Raw genomic sequence first — 23,638 nt, 5'->3', positions numbered from 1 at the left:
ATCAGAAAATCTAGAAATTAAAACCAAACAAAACCATTATAATCAGGAGGAAAAAGAAAAAGCCATTTTAAACAGATGCGTTTTAAGTTTACATTTGAAGGATGAATATGATTTGATATTTCGGAGATCCGCAGGCAATGAATTCCAGAGCTTGGGAGCAGAACAGCTGAAAGCTCTGCTCCCCATGGTGGTTAGACGGGCGGGAGGGACAGTCAGATGGGTGGAGGAAGAGGATCTAAGGTTACGGGATGGAATGGCAACATGAAGAAGGTCAGACAGATATGGAGGGGCGAGGTTATGGATGGCCTTAAATGTTAATAGTAGAATCTTAAAATCAATGCAAAACTTAATCGGGAGCCAATGAAGCTGCTGCAAGACCGGAGTAATATGGTGAATAGATGGGATTTGAGTGATGATACGTGCTGCAGAATTCTGGACTAACTGAAGCTTATGAAGAGATTTATTCGGGAGACCAAAGAGGAGTGAATTGCAGTAGTCCAGCCGAGAAGTGACAAGACTATGAACAAGAATGGCAGTGGTGTGAGGAGTGAGGGAGGGGCAAATGCGATTAATATTACGTAGGTGGAAGTAAGCAGACCGGGTGATGTTATTAATGTGAGATTGGAAGGATAGAGTACTGTCGAGGATGACACCCAGACTCTTGACCTGAGATGATGGGGAAACAACAGAGTTATCAATAATAAGAGAAAGATTATTGATTTTGGATAATGATGATTTTGAACCAATGAGGAGAACCTCAGTTTTGTCACTGTTTAATTTAAGAAAATTCGAAGAAAACCAGGATTTAATTTCAGCAATGCAGTCAATAAGCGAGGGTGGTGGAAAAGAGGAGGTGGGATTACCAGCAAGGCAGAGCTGGGTGTCATCAGCATAACAGTGAAAATTAATGTTATATTTGCAAAAAATATTTCCAAGGGGAAGAAGGTAAATAATAAAAAGAAGAGGCCCCAGGACAGAGCCCTGGGGCACACCAGAAGTAACAGCGGTGGGTTGGGATGTGAAGGTTTTAAGTTGTATGAACTGAGTGCGGCCTAAGAGGTAGGATCTAAACCAATCAAGTGGAGTGTGGGTAATGCCAATCAGAGATAATCTATTAAGGAGAGTGGTATGACAAATAGTATCAAAGGCCGCACTCAGATCAAGGAGGATGAGAATAGTGATTAGACCAGAATCAGCAGCCATAAGGAGGTCATTAGTAATTTTAACAAGTGCCGTTTCTGTACTATGAAGGGGGCGAAAACCAGACTGGAACTTTTCATATACAGTAGATATATAAATAACTAGTGTGAAAGGATCAGACTCGACACATGTAAAAAGGTTTGGGGCAGCCAGGCTGCAATGGGTTTGTTTAAGACAGAAGTGTCTTTGATGGAGTCTAGACATGAACTGCTTGAGGTTTGAGAAGATGGTGGTTTTAACTGGAAAAACTAGAAGTGACGTAGGGGAACAGGAAGTGCCCTTCTTCTGGCGTTGTCGTAGGCGCCAGGACTGGAAGTGACGTCAGCCTAGATGTCGGAACCAGAAGTGACATCCTAGGTGCCGGAACCGGAAGTGGTTACTTATTAGGCGCTGGAACCGGAAGTGACGTCATCAATGTTGAGTCAGACAGGTTTTCTGATCTGCAGAGATAACAGGAGAAGGTTTGGCCTGGAATTACCTTCACTTGATCCATACAATGTTCTCCTACTCGCACATGTGTGACACTAGCAAATGGCTCTTACAGAGTGGACAGAAAGATTTGTGTCATGTTATTAGTTTTGTGTTGTAATTTTAATTAATAACTATGAGGAATTTAAAAAAGGAGGAGCATGATCATCAAAAACCTTTAAAAAACTGTATTTTTGTATGGTGATATATTGTTCATACAAGCCTACACAGCTGTGCAAAATACTAGACATACTGTACAACAAAAACTGGAGATAACAGAATGTTAAATGTCATGTCTAGAGTTTCTGATAACATTAATAAAACAAAATCACTTAATCCAGTTATGTCAACAGGTTCCATGTAAACATGCTTTGTAAATTTAAACATGCATTAATCCTCAGTGGTCAGTTTAACATAAGGCAGTTCAGTTAGAGAACACTAACATTGGAGTAACCCTGTAAAGAAAAGTCCATTTATACTATTTATGCAATAATCTAATAATTGAAGAATTTTTCTTAACTCTGTTTTGATTAATTAACAGATTCACACTTTGCAGTGTAGGTTAAATCCTGTTCAGCTCCCTTAATTACATTTTACATGTACTGTAATTTGACACAATTAACTATGTTATCTTAGAATAAAAGAAATAGACTTTTTTTATGCAGAATGCTAAAATTAGTGAAAACAATTGCATGAAAACACCTTCTACCCTGACCAAAGCACTTGAGAGTTATCAAGCTAGTTACTACCGGACTACAGTAGAACCTCGGTTAGAGAACGCCTTTGATAACGAACAATTCGGATAACGACCAATAATTTCACTAAAAATTTGCCTCCGATAGCGAACAAAATTTCGGATAGCGACGCACACGCGACCAGCGGACAGCGGCCAGCTTCCCATCTTCCTTTGCGCTCGAGACACGGTTACGAACAGACGTTCATTATCTTTATCGGTGTGCATCCTTCTTATTTAGTGATTTTGTTGCTTTATTTAATAATATATAGCCCTCAATCATGGCTCCAAAGAAGATTAAGAAAGCTGGTAGCAGTGCAGTAATAAGGCAGCGGCCAACAATTGAATTGAAAAAAGAAATTATTGCCAAGTATGAACGAGGCATGCATGTGTCGGATATCGCAAGAGAATACGGCAAGTCAAAGTCGACAATCTCGACGATTTTAAAGAAAAAGGAGCAGGTTAAAGAAGCTAATGTGTCAAAAGGAATGACTATTATAACAAAGCAAAGGCCTCAAATAATAGACGAAGTAGAAAAGTTGTTGCTTGTGTATATAAATGAAAAACAGTTAGAAGGTGCTAGCATCAGTGAGGCATTCATTAGTGAGAAGGCGCTGCAAATCTACGAAGATTTGAAGAAGAAAACCCCACAGACAAGTGCTTTGAGTGATTTTGTTTTCAAAGCCAGTCGAGGCTGGTTTGAAAACTTTAAGCACAGAACAGGCATCCACAGCGTCATAAGGCATGGGGAAGCAGCTAGTTCCGACAAGGCAGGGGCCGAGAAGTTCATCCTAGAATTCAAAAAAATCATAGAAGAAGAAAGTTACGTCCCGCAACAGGTATTTAATGCGGATGAAACAGGCCTGTTTTGGAAGAAGATGCCGAATAAAACGTACATAACGAAGGAAGAGAAAGCATTGCCAGGGCACAAGCCTATGAAAGATAGGCTAACTCTTCTATTGTGCGGTAACGCCAGTGGGGATTTTAAGCTGAAGCCGCTGTTAGTCTACCATTCGGACAATCCAAGAGTATTTAAGAAGCATAATGTAATAAAACAGAAATTGCCTGTTATGTGGAGGTCTAATTCTAAAGCTTGGGTGACCCGCCAATTTTTTGTCGAGTGGGTGACCGAAGTTTTTGCCCCGGCTGTGAAAGAATACCTAGAGAAGAACAACCTTCCCCTCAAATGCCTTCTCCTGCTGGATAATGCTCCAGCACATCCTCCAAACATCGACGAGTACTTAGAAGAAGAGTTCGACTTTATTCAAGTTCGTTATCTGCCACCGAACACAACCCCTTTGCTGCAGCCCATGGATCAACAGGTCATTTCAAACTTCAAGAAATTGTACACGAAAGCCTTATTCAGAAAGTGCTTCGATATAACGAACGATACCAACTTAACTCTGAAGGAATTTTGGAAGAATCATTTCAACATTTTGAATTGTGTTCATCTTATTGATAATGCATGGAACCAAGTGACCTACCGTAATATGAATGCAGGATGGAGGAAACTCTGGCCAGACTGTGTTCCAGAGCGAGATTTTGAAGGATTCAAACCAGAAATTGTTGATGAAATTGTTTCCCTGGGCCAAAGCATGGGGTTGGAGGTGGATAATAACGATGTTGAAGAACTTGTGGAGGAGCACAGTAATGAACTCACTACTGAAGAGTTGCAGCACCTTCAGGCTGAGCAAGAAAAGAATTTGGCTGAGGATATGTCTTCGGAGGGGGAAGAGGAAGGGAAGGAGGAAGTCCCAAGTTCAGTGATTAAAGAAATGTGTGCTAAGTGGGGGGAATTGCAATTGTTTGTAGAAAAATCTTTCCCAAACAGTGCGGTAGGCAGTAGGAGCCTGAACATGTTCAATGATAATGTGATGTCGTATTATCGAAAAGTGCTACAAAAAGGCAGAAGCAACAGACACTGGACAAGTTTTTTTCTTCAACCTCAAAGCGACAGAGGACATCCCCCGATGTTCTCATGGAGGGGGATTCCCCCTCTAAGCAGTAATTCCACCCCTTCCTCCCCACACCTCCATAAAAAAAAAAAGCATAAAAATAAAAAAAAAGTGTTTTGTAAATTAGTTTCGTAAAATAAAGTTATGTACAGTAAACAGTAAAATGTGTTTACGTATTAAAGTTACCCAGTGCTATTGTTTTCTGCCATACGTAGCGTATCTGTCATACTGTATGCCCTCCCTCCTCTGCCTTGACCCTCCCTTTGCTGTCGTAATCGCCTCACTAGAAAGGTAAGATTCCACATTTTTTTTTTTTATTCCATGCTGTAGTGTCATTTCTTTAGTTTTTAGTTACAGAATTATGTTATGTGCTTATTCATAGTGCTATTGTTTTCTGCCATACGTAGCGTATCTGTCATATGCCCTCCCTCCTCTGCCGTGACCCTCCCTCCTCTGCCGTGACCCTCCCTTTGCTGTCGTAATCGCCTCACTAGAAAGGTAAGATTCCACATTTTTTTTTAATTCCATGCTGTAGTGTCATTTCTTTAGTTTTTAGTTACAGAATTATGTTATGTGCTTATTCATAATGATTTTGTTCCTACACATTGCATTTTCAGTCGGTCATAGCCAAGCCTACCAATGCTACATGTCAGTCAAAACGATAAGTTTTCCTATGTTTTCTTATGTTTAAATGCTTTCTTTAATGTTTTTATTTTTATTTAACATCATTTATACTGTATTATAACTGTTCCCATTTAAAAAAACATACCTATATAGCCTGTAACTTTCATATATTAGCGAGTCAACAGGGGCTAGGAACCAATTATTTCTATTTCCTTTATTCCTTATGGAGAAAATTGTTTCGGATAGCGACCATTTCGGATAACGACCCACTTTTCGGAACGGATTGTGGTCGTTATCCGAGGTATTACTGTATTACATTTCCATATTTATTAGTATTGTATATGTTTACAGAAAAAGCAATCAGGACATCAAAAGCAGAAGAAACTATTGCTATTCATTGTACTCTCACAAGAAAATAAAATTAAAAAACACTTTTGCATTGCTGGACTAACATCCCATCTTAAGAACGTTCCTGGCTTGCAGCTTGTGTTCCCAACAGTCGTATTGTAATTCAACTTGTGTTGAATGCTTTGCATTATAACAGAAAATATAGAAATTAGACCTGGAGCGCTAATGAATTAACATGAAATTTAACATACAACTGAAACCATAATCAATATAAATAAAGCTGAGTTGGCATCTGTTTGTTTGTATGTTGTGATAATCAAGAGTCTAAGACATCATAAAGGTTTGGGGCAGCCACCCATATATTGTTTTTCCCAGCTGCAAAAGCGTTGCAATAAGTAGCACGATGTGCATATTACAGAGTCCAAAACAGAACTGACTATAGTAGCCCAAGATGGAGGCTTTAAAGGCCTGTAGAGGAACTGATGTCATCAAAATGGCCGGAAACAGAAGTGACGTCAGCAAAGGGGCTGGCTTCGGAAGTGACGTCAGCAAAGGGGCCGGCTTCGGAAGTGACGTCAGCTGAGGCACCAGAACCTTAAAGGATTTCCCAGGAAAGGTCTGTAGGGAACTGAGAAAGACAGTCAGCACACTCCGCCACCCCCTGGTCGGATGTTTTATTACACTTACTCAGACCCTTTAGCTGCCTCCTACTCGCACGTGTGTGACAATGTATATTTATTCATGCAAAAATGACTGCATGAATATGTGTGTATATTGGAGGTTAGCAAAAGGATGATTCAGTTTTGAACACAGTCTATATCCCAGACATGGGTTGTGCCCCTCAAAGTCAAAGCGAACTTTATTGTCATCTCAACCATATACAAGTATACAAATAGACAAAATTGTGAAGCTCAGGGTCCACAGTATAAAAACATGAAGTGCAAATAAAAAATTAAAATTAAATTAAAATTAAGATTTAAAATTAAAACACAAACAAGACAAGACATTGTGCAAAGACAAGACAAAGAATGAAAAAGCATCTTGAATGCAGGGCCGGATTTTCCTATAGGCTAACTAGGCTTCAGCCTAGGGCCTCAAGATCAAGAGGGGCCTACATTCAAATTGTTAGCAAAATTTTATTATCTCTCATGTAATTTACAAACTTAAAAATGGAAGGTGAAAGGGCCTCATAAGTGGAATAGCCTAGGGCCTCTTTTCATATAAATCCGGCCCTGCTTGAATGCTTATTCTTTCCTTTAAATCTTTAATGAAAGATTTGCCTCAGTGTTCTATAATGGCCCCACACTCCCCTTTGAGGGGTGGGTGGGGTACTTTAAACGAGGGGGGAGCACATTGTCTCTGGACTTATTTATTGCAATTTAGGATAGAAAGCACAATTTGTCACTGTTCCATCAGTTTTACAGTCCACCTGAAGTTTTTTGCCCATCCTACTTTAAGCAGTACCCTAGTCCTAACCTCACATCTAAGTCCAGTGTCATAATGAATTGGGCTCACAGATAAATATTTCTTTTTTCTCTTAAAAGGTCTCAATCGCCAATTTCATACATACATCACTAAGTGCTATTGCAGTTGTCATTTTTAAGATAGGGGCGGCACAGTGCTGCCTCGTAGTTAGGAGACCCGGGTTTGCTTCCCGGGTCTTCTGTGCGTGGAGTTTGCATGTTCTCCCCGTGTCTGCGTGGGTTTCCTCTGGGTACTCCAGTTTCCTCCCACAGTCCAAAGACATGCTTGGTGTGGGTGCCCAGTGGTGGGCTGGCACCCTGCCCGGTGTTTGCATCCTGCCTTACGCCCTGTGTTGGCTGGGATTGGCTCCAGCAGACCCCCGTGACCCTGTAGTTAGGATATAGCAGGTTGGATAATGGATGGATGGATTTTTAAGATGCTTAATGTAAATACTTTTGCTAAATAAAGAATAACAATAATAAACAAAGGTTTAAGCTGATAGTATGACTTCCTCACAGATTCAGTGTCTTGATGCTGCGCCCACACATCTGTGTACAGTTTTCACGTTCTCCTCATGTCCTTCATTTTTCCTAAACCTCCCCTCATCCCCCTAATGTATAGGTTAACTAGTAATTCCAAGTTGCCTCTTTAGAGTTATTTTAATGAGTGAGACCCTGCAATGGACCAGTGCCGTAGCCTGGATTTTGTCCTGCCTTACATCCAGTGTTCTCACAAGTCAAGATAGCAGAAGCGCGGACAGGTGTGCAAGCTCATGCTGCTGGGAACACTTGGTGATGGTGAGGAGTGGGTGAGCACAGATGATCTTCATCTGTAGGATGAGGCTATGATAACAGCCCGGGGTCGAATCTGCCTGCCCTTGGTATGCAAACTAGCAGTCACAGGATTCCTTGATGTTGTTTAAGAAAAAAGGGGCTGCTTAGTCGGGAAATTGGTGTTGCAGTTTTGGTAGGGAGAGTGATGTAAGTTTATGCTAATTGATAATAAATAAGTAAACTTGCCCGCTTGTCAAGATGAACAGCATAGTAGTTGCATTAAAGAAGCAGAGAAGATGTCCCTGTTTCCATGCACATTACTGGTGTGCTTCAGGGCTTAGACGCTGAAGCAGAAGACCAAGCACGAGATAGGACTGCAGTAGTTTGGGAGTAAGAGTAGTGATTAAGTTAAGGCATATCCCACGGGCACAACAACCAGAGGTTTGTAAATAGGTACTGTCTCTTCAAGTTATAATTCTGTTGTTTGCTAATAAAAGTTCGTCTTCACATTGCAGCACTGAAAATCAGAGAATCAAGACAGATTTGTCCTTCCTGTCTGGCAAGAGACTATAACAATATTCTATTGTAAATGCATTACACACTGTATACCCATTTACAAAGAGGGAATGATAAAACAGACAGTTATCTAAGATACACATATGATGGTAGAGCTGGCCAGTGTTGGTATATTAAAAAATGGCTGACCCTGTAGAAGTGCCCAGTAAAAGATCACGGATCCAGTGCTTACACAGGGAGAGCACATCAGTAAAAAAAACAACTGAGTATGTGCAATAGTTGAATGGCACACAAAGAGCATATCAAAGTAAACCATTTTTCATACATTCCTTTCCTGTCTATGGGTTTTCACAAACAGTATATCCAGAGACAGCTGAGACTTCTAGACCTGTAAGTTGCATTTTTGCTCTTTATGGATGATATTGTCAACTTGCCCTCATTTGATTAGTACAGCATTTCACAGCTTAGTTCAACATATTTAGGATATGGAAATAATGTAGCGTATTTGGGAAAATCATCCAAATCCAAAGGTAGAATTTTCTCTGAGAAAACATTGCATTCTACATGTGAACGTTTAGTATAATGACCTCTGATTCACAGGAGAGAATAGAGATAAGTGTTATCTATTGTAGCAGTAGGGGGTGCTAGAGCTCCCTTGAACCCTCAGGTACAACGCCAGCCATGAGGTAAAAGTATAATTATTATTTATTAAATAATAATAGTGTGCACCAAGCACTCTACACTCCACACTACACATATAATAAACCAACACTATTCTCTATAAAGACAATACCAATCTTCCTCTCCCAGACACTTCGCCACCCTTCCTCCCAGCTCAGCTCAGTGTCTGGGCTTTCCCAGAGTCCTTTTATACCCCCTGACCCTGAAGTGTTCCTGCCCAACAGTCCACAAGTCCTTATTACTTCCGGGTCAGGGTAAAAGTCCTTTTCTTCAACCTGGAAGTACGTCATTTCTCCTGTTCATGTGACCAGGATGTACTTCCAGGTTATAGGGCACATAAGAGTCCAACAGCCTCCCTACAGCAACTCCCGGTGGTCCCCAAGGTATCCAGCAGGGTTGTGCATAGAAACTACAAAGTCCATGAGGCCCTGCTGGAATTCGGGGTACATCCATGCTGTCGAGAGAGCTCCTCCTGGCGGCCTGGGGGTGAGGGCCGGAAACTTTCGCCGACCATCCATCACACTATATATATAAAATTCTTTTCGCGTTTGAAACGGAAATTACGTATGACCACGTGATATGGAAATTACATATGAAACTGAAATTACATATGACAACACGATATGGAAATTACCTATGACCACAGAACATATTATAATATAGGAACTAATCACTTAGTCTGTGGACGCCATTTTTATATCGTCTTTAAGAATTGTTATTATTTGTGTTAGAGTTATTTTACTGATATTAAAAAGAAGTAAACACAAACACACCGATCTATGCCATAGAAGTGCACCCCGCGTCGCCCTCTCCCAGCCCTCCTGTCTGGACTACAGCACTGAGCCGTCCACCACCAGGCGTGTTCTGACAGAGAAGTTTTATTTTTTTCGTCCACGTGACTGTCGCTGAAACTGCCACATTGTAACTTTTTTTTTAGTTGGCAGTACTTGATAGTAGAAGAGATGAGGAAAACAGCTTTGCGTCTTTCTTCTTTCAACTGCGCCGAGCTGTAAACAATGTGAAGACAAGACCGCCTTCAGCTGCAAGGAGTCGTGAGAACAAAGTGGATGCTGGGAGGCACGGAATGTCGGGCTGCTCCGCCGAGTTGAGAGCTTCGCAGTTTCGGGCAGCGTCCTCTTTTCTTGCACTGTTTGTGACACTTCAAGTCCCCCGTTGGCTCCTGGAAGAGTGGAAATCTTTGCAAATGAGTGTAATCGGTGCAATCGAAGCAGGACTCTGTTTGTAAATTGCCCTGCACAACTACTTACTGTCCCTTAAGGTGAGTTTGGGTCACTAAAACCCCGCAACTTTCAAACTTGCTTTTGTGATTAATTATTTTAACAAGTAAATCACAGGCATGTAGTACAAGGTTGTCAGGCAAAAATTTGGACGATCACCTAGAAAATGTAATTTATATACCACAGCGGTCGTGTAGTACCTTTCACAAGGGATCTACTACTTACCTGCTGTGTTATAGCGCCTTTAAAATGTAGTTTACCCGAAACCACTCCAGTAGTGCTCAATGTATCTTTACTTCTTAAATGTTAATGTTTTCTGTTTAATAACTTATAGACTACATTTTATTTTTTTTCCTTGCACTCAGTGAGCGAAGCCACTGGGTAATCAACTAGTAATGAAATAAAAAACAAATAGCACAGATTAAGGGTTGGAGGAATTCCCCACATAGTGTCTGTGGATCCAAGAAATCGTGAAAGACTGAAACTGTGGTCAAAATTGAATAAATCAGACATTTGATAACAACAACAACATTTATTTATATAACACATACAAATAATGTAGCTCAAAGTGCTTTACATGATGAAGAAAGAGAAAAAAAGACAAAATAAGAATTAAAATAAGAAAACACTAATACACATAGAATAAAAGTAAGGTTCGATGCCCAGGGAGGACAGAATAAACAACAAACTCCAGAAGCTGGAGAAAAAATAAAATCTGCAGGGGTTCCAGGCCATGAGACCACCCAGCCCCCTCTAGGCATTCTACCTAACATAAATGACATCAATCAGTCCTCATGGTATTCAGGGTTCTCATGGAAGGACTTGAAGACGGTCATGTGGAGTTCTGGCCTTTAATCCATCAATGTACGGACATCACGGTGCTTTGATTAGGTGGTGGTGGCACAGATCGCCACCACAGAAATCCAGAAAAAGAACAGAAGAGAAAGTAGGGGTTAGTACGGATTTTGGAGCCACCATGAATAATAATGATAATTAATTGAATATACAGAGCATTGGGATTAAACTAAAATGAAGCTATGAGAAAGCCATGTTAAAGTAATGTGTTTTCAGCAGTGATTTAAAGTGCTCCACTGTATTAGCCTGGCAAATTCCTATTGGCAAGCTATTCCAGATTTTAGGTGCATAACAGCAGAAGGCCACCTCACTACTTCTTTTAAGTTTAGGTCTTGGAATTCTAAGCAGACACTCATTTGAAGATCTAAGGTTACGATTTTGACAACCAAAACAAAGCTTTGCAGTATTTTTATGCATACATGGCAGGAAGTGAAAATTAGAACCGGAAACGGAATTGAGTAGTGATGGAAATTACAGTAATCCCTCACTTATCGCGGGAGATAGGTTCCAAGGCCGACCGCGATAACTGAATTTCCGCAAAGTAGGGACACTATATTTATTTAATTATTTAACGTGTATTTGGACGTTTTTAAACCCTCCCTGTATTGTTTACAACCCACCATTTACTCTATTAAAAACAGGGACAACTGCTAAGCAATATGAAATCGGTAGATAAGTTTACACTTACTGTGTAGCGAAATACACGTAGCAGCTTGTAGGCGGTCATGACGTTGTCGACCTTGTTGCAAAGATTCCTAAAGCAGATTCCATCCAGACTACTGCCTTATCACGTCCACTTGCAACTCGTTTTGCACCCTGGTTAAAGGACACTGCGGCCGTAGATCTTATATGCTTTTCCTCCTTTTTAAATAAAAAGAATCGATGTCCTGCAGCGGTGTAGCTGTTCCCTTCCTTCAACATATCCAAAACTTTTACCTTTTCTGCAATCATTTGCATCTTCTGTTGGTGCTTGGACACGGCCCCTGAAGCATTAGCACGTTAATGATGAATGAGTGAGATGAGACTTCCTGGTTAATGCAACACTCCATCGCTGAGCCAATCAGCAGCACACAGGAACTTAACTGCGTGCTCTGATTGGGTAGCTTCTCAGCCATCCGCCAATAGCATCTCTTGTATGAAATCAAATGGGCAAACCAACTGAGGAAGCAAGTAAAAAGACCCATTGTCCGCAGAAACCCGCAAAGCAGCGAAAAATCCGCGTTATGAATTTAGATATGCTTACATATAAAATCCGCGAAGTCATGAATCCGCGAAAAGTGAACCGCGAAGTAGCGAGGGATTACTGTACATTGATGGTGACGGACGGAGATGATGTCATAATCAGGAGCTGGAAATGAGGTCATCGGTAAGGGACCGGGAGTGAAGTCATCATTTTGAGACGGAAGTAACATTGATGGAAAGAGACCCAGACGTCGAGTTATCTGATGGAGCCGGAACGAACATTACCCTGTGGGACTTCTGAAAGATGTGTTCTTTAATCTTCATTTTTTCTGTTGAGGAAGAGAGAAAGCCATTAGTACTTTGTTCTAAACCTTCACCTTTTGTTCTTTTGCGCTCCCCCTAATCGTGAGTGTGTGACAGTGTGAAATTGATCACTGGACATGAGCAGAAGATTAAAAGGCGCTGTGTCTGCAGCAGAGGCCCTCTTTTCACTGATCAGTCTGTGTTTCCATCATGGCGGATTATTTCAGTCACTGACCAGCACTCATGACCATGAGATTGTTACTGCTAAGTGACAAAAGAGATTTCTGTATAGAACTACCTGTGAAAATGAGTAGAACTTAAAATATTGGAGGACCTCAGAGTCAACAAGACAGTTCAGGTGGTTAAGGCCTTTACTGAGGATACCTGATAGGTACAATACCCTTTGTCACACACAAATGTATGGGAGGCAGCTAAAGGGCCTGAATTCCATGCCAGACCAAGGGGTGGCAGAGTGTACTGACCCTTTCTTTCCACTGCAGACCAATTACGGGAAATTGTGCCTGGCCCCGATGATGTCACTTCCAGTTCCAGGTTTAACAACGTCACTTCTGGATCCGGCCCAGATGACGTCACTTCCTATCCTCTGCTTTAAAACCGTCATCTTTGCCTCAACAAGACAGTTCTGTTTTGGACTTGAATTTGTACACGTATATACTCTTTTCTCAACTCTTTTGCAACTAGGAAAATTTATACAGGTGGCTGCCCCAAACATTTTTACAACTCATTTGTCTCTTCTTTGACACCTTGTAAAAGACTTTAGAATAGACATAGGACAAACAGAATTTTCCAAGAGAAGTTGAAGACTGCTGAAGGGCAAAGGGAGCGCTGATCTGATGTGCTCAGCCTGTTGTCAGTCATTGCAGTAGGTGAAGCAGAAGGCAAACAAGTTACTAACTGGGTGAATGAGTGAATGTTCATATGCTGTTCATGGGGAAAGAAAAAGGACATATCAAAACCCCACTGCCATGTAAAGATTAAAAATGTGCACAGAAACAAAAAGGAATGTAGCCATTTTCATTTTTGTGTGTCATTTTAGATACTTGTGCTGGTGTAATTACAGTGACACTGTATCCAGTTGGGATTACTGGGATAATTCAGTTGCTTCTAAACAGTGAACATGCAGATGATAGCACTTCAGCATAAAATATTATGGTGCTCATGAGATATCCCAGAATGCTCAGAATGTAATTAGAATGATTCGCGATTGCTTCAGAAACGTAATTAACTGAATAGTATTACTGAAGTGGAATTAATTTGGAGTCATATTTCTGCCGTAAAACATAGTAGTCAGTGTCCAAAGTGAGATAGAAGATTCTAAGACCCCCTTTGCACAGCTGGTGAAAGGAGGTGCTGAATATCAAATATCAATTTGGCGCATAAAAGTGATTAAGTTACTTTCTGTCCTTTCAGTGGAATTCAAGTGTGATTGCCTAAGGGAACATATGTCAGAAGAAGTTGGGACTTTCATTTATATAGGTGGGAATACTATTTGTTTAATATCACGGTGTTCTTCAGGCAAACTCCTGTTTGTCCAGTTTTGACAGGTTCAGAGCCCCATCTGGCAGATGCGATACCTTCTCCACTTGCCTTCCATTCTGAAACCCAGTGCCTCATGTACCACACTGCTCTAAAAATGTAATTTAATGCAATTTAAATAAAAATTGTGAATTTCCCATTGGGATTAATAAAGTATCTATCTATCTATCTATCTATCTATCTATCTATCTATCTATCTATCTATCTATCTATCTATCTATCTATCTATCTATCTATCTATCTATCTATCTATCTATCTATCTATCTACTACACACCTCTCAATTCAGTTTCCTCTTCTCTCTCCTTATTCAGGCTATATGACCTCCCTTCCAGTTGAGCCTTTGTCCCAGCTCACCCTCTAACTCTTAGCTGCAAGTGGCCTGTCTGCAGGTTGTGGTGTCATCCTCACTGAGTTCCTTTTGGTGGCACTGGGTATCACAGTATACTTAAGCCTCAAACATTATTTAATGGGTCAGGACTCCCTTGGTGGCTGACCATCATAACATAAAAAAACAAAAACCCACGTATTTCTTGCTGCTATGTTTAGGGCTAATAGTGGCCCCTGTTTTTTCAGGGAGCCCCCCATTACTTCCTTTTTATTTCAGTACAGACAGAATACTGCTTTCTAAAGAAATATTTTATACCACTTCATGGTGACAGTTTAATCACACTGACATTTGGAGCGGCTCACCAGACCTATCCTATATTATATATTAGCTCTATGCTTCTTTTGCTTTTGGAATCCCCTTTCCAGCTAAGAATCCTGTCACAATGTCTTTACTCTTTTAACACAATTTCTTTAAACACAGTATTTTCATATTTAATGTTCCACCTCATGCAGTATTAAGTCCCTTGTATATCATAACACATGCAAGCTGCGGGAGTGGCTTCATGGCTCTTAAAGAAAAGGTACAAGGAAGGAAAACAGGGTTGCATTGTCTTTAACTAATTACCTTTTGCTTCTCTCAAACCAGAGGACCCTTACTGTGACAAACAATAATGACACTTCTGGCCCTGCAATCCTGATCCTGCCCTTTCTGCTCCAGGAACTATATAACACAGGTTTGTGATCATCATTCCTGACCTTGCCCTCGCGGAAGACACTACCAGTGAGAGGCAAGCCATTACAGTGGACCACACAATTGGACAATTGGTGCCTTCTTTTGTTTCTTTCAGTGCCCGAGTGGGGCCAAATTCTGTTGATTATTAAACAATGATTATCAAGTGCCCCAAATTCTTAATGCTGTCTCTTGATTGTCTCCTATGACATCGAACTTTAAATATTCAGTCTCATTAGTCTACTTATTTCTTTATTTCATCATACTGTATATTCTTATTATATATTAACTAATTTGCCTTGTTATAATCATTTTCTACATATACAAGTAAAAAAAAATTAAAAATTTACTTACTTCATTCTAATTTTTACTCTTGAAGTTCTGAATGATCTTAATCAGTAGTTTCATACATTTTCAGTTTTCCTGATGCATATTGTGTAGGTGCTTAACTAGGATTTCAATCTTCTTCTTCTTCTTTCGGCTGCTTCTGTTAGGGGTTGCCACAGCGGATCATCTTCTTCCATATCTTTCTGTCCTCGTCATCTTGTTCTGTTACACCCATCACCTGCATGTCCTCTCTCACCACATCCATAAACCTTCGCTTAGGTCTTCCTCTTTTCCTCTTTCCTGGCAGCTCTATCCTTAGCATCCTTCTCCCAATATACCCAGCATCTCTCCTCTGCACATGTCCAAACCAACGCAATCTCGCCTCTCTGACTTTGTCTCCCAGCTGTCCAACTTGAGCTGACCCTCTAATGTACTCATTTCTAATCCTATCCATCCTTGTCACCCCCAGTGCAAATCTTAGCATCTTTAACTCTGCCACCTCCAGCTCTGTCTCCTGCTTTCTGGTCAGTGCCACCATCTTCAATCCATATACTGTAACATAGCTGGTCTCACTACCGTCCTGTAGACCTTCCCTTTCACTTTTGCTGGGATTTCAATAATTCCTAAAATTAATGAAAGAATTATGTTGCTTTCTTATTGTCATCCATGTGAGTCTGCTTCATTTACTTTCAAAATGTAATTTGTTCTAGATTGATAACATAACAACATGATAACAAACTAGTGTGCACATGATTAAACCCAGCCATGGCGTGTTGCTTTATTTACGACTGCTCCCTGCTCTGTGCCTAATACAATCAACATAGGCTGTGGCTACCAGCAATCCAGCATTAGAAATGATGGGTTCGGGAAATTGATCAGTGGGCCGAAAAATCAATAGAATATGAATTTTCACAATTACCTTTCACTTTTTACAGGAATACTCTTCCATTCAAATTTGAAGGTAACTTGTGTTCATAAATCAAAATTCATTGTGTGCTGGCTACCAGTTAAAATTCCACCTCCTTTTCTCTTCATATCCAGACAGGATACGAGTCTATTAGGAAGTGGCAAACTATCAGCATCTTGCAAGTGAAAGTCTCAAGCTTGTCAAAGAGAATATTTAACTCCCTCCCATGTCTGAAATAAAATAAGATATAGATATTCAGTTTCAAAAAAGTTTTCCCAAGACCCGTTCTCCTTTTTTTAATTTTTGCAGTGCAGCAATATCCTGACCTGTAAAACAAACCGCACAGAAAATATCTTGATAAGGGGCATCATCTGAAGACATTCAGTGTAGGTAGCAAAATTAAAATTCTGTGTAGGCACTCTGTGTCTGTGCGTAAATGAAAGGGCTGTTTACACTGTTGGTTTTCATTAAAAATCCAAAGTTAAATCTGCTATGGAATGTAGGGCATGTGATATCATTTCTTGTTATTAAATAATTATAAGTAATCTTTTCATGCATCCTGTAAATGATGTTTTGTTTGAAAGAGATCTTCAATAACCATACCTAGCTGTGACCTCAGTTCTCCTTTCAGTGTTCTTTACTTTGATTAATATTATCCATCCATCCACCCATTTTCCAACCCACTGAATCCGAACACAGGGTCACGGGGTCTGCTGGAGCCAGCACAAGGCTGGAGCCTGCACAAGGCAGGAACCAATCCCGGGCAGGGTGCCAACCCACAGCAGGACACACACAAACACCAAGCACACATTAGCACCAATTTAGAAATGCCAATCCACCTAACCTGCATGTCTTTGGACTGTGGGAGGAAACCGGAGCGCCCAGAGGAAACCCACGCAGACACGGGGGGAACATGCAAACTCCACGCAGGGAGGACCCGGGAAGCGAACCCGGGTCTCCTAACTGCGAGGCAGCAGCGCTACCACTGCACCACCGTGCCGCCCTTGATTAATATTATGAAAATGATTAAACAGTTTTGTCTCTCTCTTCCTGCATGCAGTATAATGTATATGAGGCCTTACATGATGCACATTAATTGTTATTAAGCTCTGAGTCATGACCATGAATTGTTTTTATTTTAATAAGTCAAAAATGCAGCATTTCTTATTTACAAAATAACAATATTTAAATCCCAAACTTTCAAATTTTTCTAGTGCCATTAACATCATTAATACAAATTTTGTAAACACACAGAACTTTTCTTGCATATCCAGCTTTCTGTCTGGTCATCCATTTTGGAATATCCTTCCTAAATTCTTTCGTTAACTGCAAACTAGCAGGCTGGGGGAACACTATATAATACAATGGCTTATTCATTGTCTGGGGAAAAAGCTCAAGGCTTTGCTTCCTGACACCCCCACAATCTCCTGGATCAGCAACAGACAGCAGTTTGTGAGACTTCCAGTACAATACCAGTGCTTGCCACCTACAGGAATTTTCAGATGACTCCTCAATCACAGGCTACATTAATAATGGAGACAAGTCAGAGTACAGGAAGGTTGTGGAGGACTTCATCTTGTGGTGCAGAGAGAATCACCTGCAACTCAACATCACAAAACAAAATAGCTGGTGATGGACTTCTGGCATAACAAGCTGTCCATGAGACCAGTCACTATTGGGGGTAGGGAATCCATTCCCGGATGGGTTTATTTCATTCCCGGGGATGACACAGTGCACGGGCATCTCACATGTGAACGGTTTTAGAACGGCCGACACTTATTTTTAATAAAACTACTGCAATATGTTGACACAAATAAAAGACTAACCTTATCTACAAGCAGTTCATGCTGTCATATAAGTACATGTATCTTTAGTTGTGGTAATAAGAGCGTAGAAAGCACAACGTCCTCACAGGTGGTGTAGTGGTAGTGCTGCTGCTTTGAAGTAAGGAGACTGTGGAAGATTGTGGGTTTGCTTTTCGGTTCTTCCCTGTGTGGATAGCGCTTTGAGTACTGAGAAAAGCACTATATAAATGTAATTTATTATTATTAACGTGTCCAGCGTGCGGTCGTCCAGGCAAGAACGCACCTTCGTGCATCAGATACTGATACACTTGTTCTAAACAACGCCCGCGCTTGCCGTTGCACTGAAACACCGCCATTTCAGCTTTTACTGATGCATCCAGTTTCTTGTCATCATTCTGTGATGGCAAGTTTCTTGGTACAGATAATGCGGATGCAACAGACTGACGCATTGCAATTTCAAGTTGCTGTTCAAAGCTGTTGTCTGATGAAGTGCAAGCTGCAGCAATGGCGCCATCTTAATTATTTTCAACTATAACTCTGTTATTTCTTGATCGACTTTTACACTTTTACACACTATATATGCGAGCTTGGACGTTCCCATTTTCCCGGGAATTACAGCAGTTTCATTCCCGGGAATGCGGGAATGAAAAATGTCCGGGAATCCCTAATGGATTCCCTAATTAGGGGGGATTAGGGGGGGTGGGGCACATGGAAGTGGTGCAGAGCTACAAGTTCCTGGGGGTTCACATAAGCAACAAACTGGACTGGTCTGACAACACAGTGGCACTGTAGGAGAATGGCCTTAGCAGACTACACTTGCTAAGGAGTCTCAGGTCTTGTGATGTGTGCAGCAAGCTGGTGGAAATGTTCCACCAGTCCATAGTAGTCAGTAGGGTGTTCTACACTGTAGTCTCCTGCAGAAGAACCCTGAGCCCAAAAGAAGCACAATGCCTGAACAAGCTTATCAGGAGAGCCAGCTCCTGGACACACTAGAAACACCCCCTTGGAGCATTTGTACACACAGACTCATTCTACCACAGTGTGGAAAGAAGTGTCTCTGCTATGTGGCAATTCAGTGCTTCCTTCAGACATACACTTTGAGGTAGTTTTGAAATTTCTGTACAAAATGTATTTATTTATCGATTGATTGATTGACTGAGTGATTGGCTGTGTTATTTGCCCTGTGAGTCTGCACCTTTGTTGTTTATGTTTCTGCTTCTGTATGCATCTGAATTTCCCCTTGGGGTTAAAACATTATATTTAATCTAATCTAATCTCATCTAATTTAATCTTAATCTAAATGGGTCTCACCTAAGCAAAGTTTAATCCAGGGTGAGTGCTGCCTTCCTATAGTTCAAAATATTATCATCTGCTTATAAATAATAGAATATTAATTTTCTACCACTTTTCATAATGTACTGTATATATGGGACAAGAAAGACAGGAGTATAAGACACCAGCCATGAGTCTACTTCAAAAAGAGAAAGCGTGCAAAAGATAAAATTAGTGTGTATCTTCAAGTCTTTGAGTGAAGGCTTGTGCAAATGGTTGCTGCCATTCACAACTTCCAAAAGAGTACACAGAAACTGCTTGTGGTATTTGATCAATTTACTAATTTACAAAATTCTTTAATCTGCCAATTTAATTTTCAGTACCCATGTTCCCAGCATTGCCTGAAGTTCCCAGGCCAGTCAAGTTATCTAATTATCCAATATGCCATGTGTCCTGCCTGAAATACCATCCATAGGAGGTGCCCATATGACATCCTAACTAAATGCACAAACCACCCCACCTATCTCCCCTTGATCAGTTGATCAGTGACTAAAAAATACAGCCTCAAATCAGATGAAATGACTTAGAAATCAAACATTGACCATTTTTTGCATTTTGTTTTGCTACCACATACTGTACACTTACAAGCAGGAATGTTACCCCAAAGTGTTTGTTATAAGAAATGTCATGATTAACAGAGAATTCCAATAACAATGCAATACTCAGATTCAGATTGTTCCTTCTAATTATGCCTCTCCAGATATCTCCATTTTTTCCACGTGAGTGTTTAAGCTTCCCAGTAGGATGGCTGTCTACACAATAGAGAAGGTGAAATATTTTCTTCTCTAACATAATCGGCAATCATGCTAGAAAAACATTTTTGCCAAGGGTGTGGAAATTATAATGCCTCTGAAGTTACATCCAGATTTCCTGTGAAATTAAAAAGGGGAGACTTTAATTTAATCATTACATGTTTATGGGCAAAAAAACAGGCATTAAGTACTAGAGGTCATGTGTATAAAAGCAAACTTCGTTTCAGAGAGAGAAATGTCTGTCAGTTTAAAGAGGTAATTCTTCTTAATCCACCTAAGGTGTACCTTAAAAGTATGCACCTCCATGGCACACCCTTGGTCAGTTCTTCATTGGGATTCTTTAAGGGTGGCGCTGCACGTTCGTCTTCGGATAGCATGATCATTTGGTGTGGCTTCAGAACTGCCTAAAACCTTTCTCATTCATACCCACACTGTGTTCTCCTTTCTTCTATTAAAGGTTGTCCCTCCAATTTCAAAGAAATATGTCATCTGCCTCAATATTCAAGTCCTTCCCCACCAGAGAAATAAGGTTTCCCATCCCAAGAGCCAGTTTCCATTGCCAAGTTCTAGAATTTCTGGTGTACCCCATCTTTGCTTTTTACCTACCTGATATTGTACTTAACCCTTACCTTTCATCTTGCAGGCAGCTCCATGCAGCATATTTTATGCAGGGCCCATCAGGCTGCATGGATCACCTAGCTGCCAGGTCCTGGCCAGTAAATGTGGCTGCCAAACTCTACACATGGGTCCTGATAGCCCTGATTGAGATTCTCTTAATTTCAAAATTAGAACTATGCGTCATGAACGTGGTTTATAGATTGTTATAGATTATCTGGTTCTTCCTCTTAGACCATAATGCCATGTGTAACAATGCCAGGAGTGCACATCTTCAGACAGCACAGCTTTATGGATGATTGAAGTACACAACCTCCTACTTCACTTTCAAGAAATTTATATTATACTAGCTGTCCCCCACAGCTCCGCCCACGTAGTAGTGAAACAGGACAAACTTTAAAAACCGATAAAAAAAAATGTAATTCTAGGTAGGTACACTCTAATGTCAAACGTTGGCACTGCTCTGACGGGAGAGCGTCCCCCGTGTGGGAAGAAAAGCATGTGGCCATGATATCTCTGGGAATGAGCAGCAACCCTCTAAAACACACGTAACTCTGATCTCTCTCTCAAAAACGTCAAATGTTACTCCTTCACAATGTGTTGATGAACAAACAGGCATCGCTAGCTAAGCGGAGGCAAGGTACACTCTAACATGTGGCGAGAGGTAAACCGACTTGAACAGAGGCTGGCGCATGACTGAGGAGGGCCCCACTCCCCTCCCCTCAGCCTGTAGGAGCTCCCTTGGAATCAGTACTGCAATCGAACTGTGATGCTTAGTGAGATGAGAGAAGTTGCAAAAACCGGAATAATCAAGGAAATGATAGAAAAAACCCCAATCTAAATCCATTTAGTAGTCCATCCATCCATCCATTTTCCAACCCGCTGAATCCAAACAGGGTCACGGGGGTCTGCGGGAACCAATCCCAGGCAGGGTGCCAACCCACCGCAGGACACACACAAACACACCCACACACCAAGCACACACTAGGGCCAATTTAGAATCGCCAATCCACCTAACCTGCATGTCTTTGGATTGTGGGAGGAAACCGGAGCACCCGGAGGAAACCCACGCAGACACGGGGAGAACATACAAACTCCACACAAGGAGGACCCGGGAAGCGAACCCAGGTCCCCAGGTCTCCCAACTGCGAGGCAGCAGCGCGACCCACTGCGCCATCGTGCCACCCCCATTTAGTAGTTCTCTCGTGAAAAGCAGCCATACAGACAGACAGACATTGGATTTCATTTTTTTGTTCCTTTATGGTGCTGCTTCACAGATTCAGTTTTGTATGTGTTTGAGTTTTTAATGCATGTCTGCTTTATAACTTCAGCTACCGTTTTCTTCTGATATCCAAAAGATATGTGTGTTAGTTTGATTATATCAAATTGGCCATGCATGCATGAGTATTAGTGTATGCCTGAGGAAGCTCATTTCAGAGTTGGTTCCTGCCTTACAATGGATGCTGCCAAGATTGAATGGTCTGACTGCAACCCTGAATTGGATTATGGAGATTTGAGAATGTTTTTGTCATTTTTTATGTGAACTACAGCACTTTTATAAACAAAACTATTTGTTTTTGACCCCTTCACAGTTCCTGGGCTCTTATTTCAAATTCTAGAGAGTGGGTGTATGTAGAAGAGTGCACCTTATAGTGGACTAACCTCCATCCAAGGCCTGAATCTGCCTAGCACCTTGGATAGGCTCAAGGTGCACAAGGTGACACAGAGCTCTCTTTAATAATTAATTAAATTAATTATATGTCAGATGATCTAGATTATTCTCCATAATTAAGTTTGATATTCCCATTTGGCTGATCATAATCCAAAATTCAAACCCAAATTTACTTATACCAAGCTGTATCCAATTATGTTAAGGCCATGGAGCCTATGAAGTTTTTTCTTTTTGGCAGATTTCATTGCATGCTTCTGATAAAAATTCTTCAAGAGTACACTAGCATTCAAAAAGCAGAGTAACATGCAGTCACCAAACTGCAACTGAAAAACTCATCCAAAGGTTTATGATTTAAAATGGGATGGCCTGTTCCCTTAGCAAGCAACAACAACAACAACAACAACAACTTATTACATGTGTCAGAGGGGGACACTGTTACATTTTTTTGTGCACTGGGTGGTTCCATTAGGCACCCACTGTTGGGACGGTGGTGAGAAGTTAAACAACTGTCTGTACTTATTAATGGTAATTGCTGTCTTGCAAGGGAGTCACTGCTTTGAAGTCTGGCCTTGGAGGATGCCTGTATTTACCTGGCTTGGAAATATTGGTTCCTAATCAGCATATCTGTACTTATTAATGTTTGGTAACCATTCATTTTGTTAACTTGTGTTTTCATTAATTGTTAAACCCAGGCAATTTAAATGTGTCATTGATTAAACTGTTTGTCCAGGACTGACAACAGCAGGGACTGAAGTAACTATAAACTCCTGGGCAGCAGAAGGCAGGAAGGGAGAGTCCACAGGAAACGCTGCCAAGACACTCGGACAGGGCACAGGGGCTCACAGGCAGACAAGGGTACCTGGCTGGCACGACGTGAGGCACAAGGACGGCAACACTTCCAGGGAGAAAGAGACAGTTCCACAAAGAGATGCCGGATGTGGGTTCAGCGAGAGAGGGAATCTGCATGAAAGGACCCAGCAAAGCTGACAGATGAGAAATGAGGCGTGCCTAGGTCCCAGCAACACAAGGAGCCCAGAGTGGAAGAAAAAGGAACAACGAAGGGACGCTGACAGGGAGTCAACAATTTGACACAACTTCTGTAGGGGAACGAGTGTCCGGGGAACAGAGTGCATCCATGGACAGTTGAACGATTAAGTGTTGGGGTAACACAGTTAGCAACTTGGACTCTGCACCACTAAAGGTTGTATCTTCCAATTCTTGTTTTTATGGACTTTTATAGTGTGGACTGTGTATTTTCCTTTTAAAAAAAGG

At 41.1% G+C, this 23,638-nt stretch overlaps 1 protein-coding gene across 1 annotated transcript; it reads left to right on the top strand.

Annotated features, from left to right (window-relative positions):
* The first annotated feature begins 2,682 nt into the window (after positions 1–2,682).
* LOC114668156 (tigger transposable element-derived protein 1-like) lies at positions 2,683–20,845 on the top strand. The gene is made up of 2 exons (XM_051920784.1): positions 2,683–4,236; positions 20,723–20,845. Exons 1-2 carry the CDS (start codon positions 2,683–2,685, stop codon positions 20,843–20,845), a joined length of 1,677 nt encoding a protein of 558 aa, XP_051776744.1.
* Positions 20,846–23,638: the final 2,793 nt, after the last annotated feature.

The sequence above is a fragment of the Erpetoichthys calabaricus genome, chromosome 17 (assembly GCF_900747795.2).
Source record: "Erpetoichthys calabaricus chromosome 17, fErpCal1.3, whole genome shotgun sequence".
NCBI lineage: Eukaryota > Metazoa > Chordata > Cladistia > Polypteriformes > Polypteridae > Erpetoichthys > Erpetoichthys calabaricus.
This window is presented reverse-complemented; position numbering and strand designations above follow the sequence as displayed.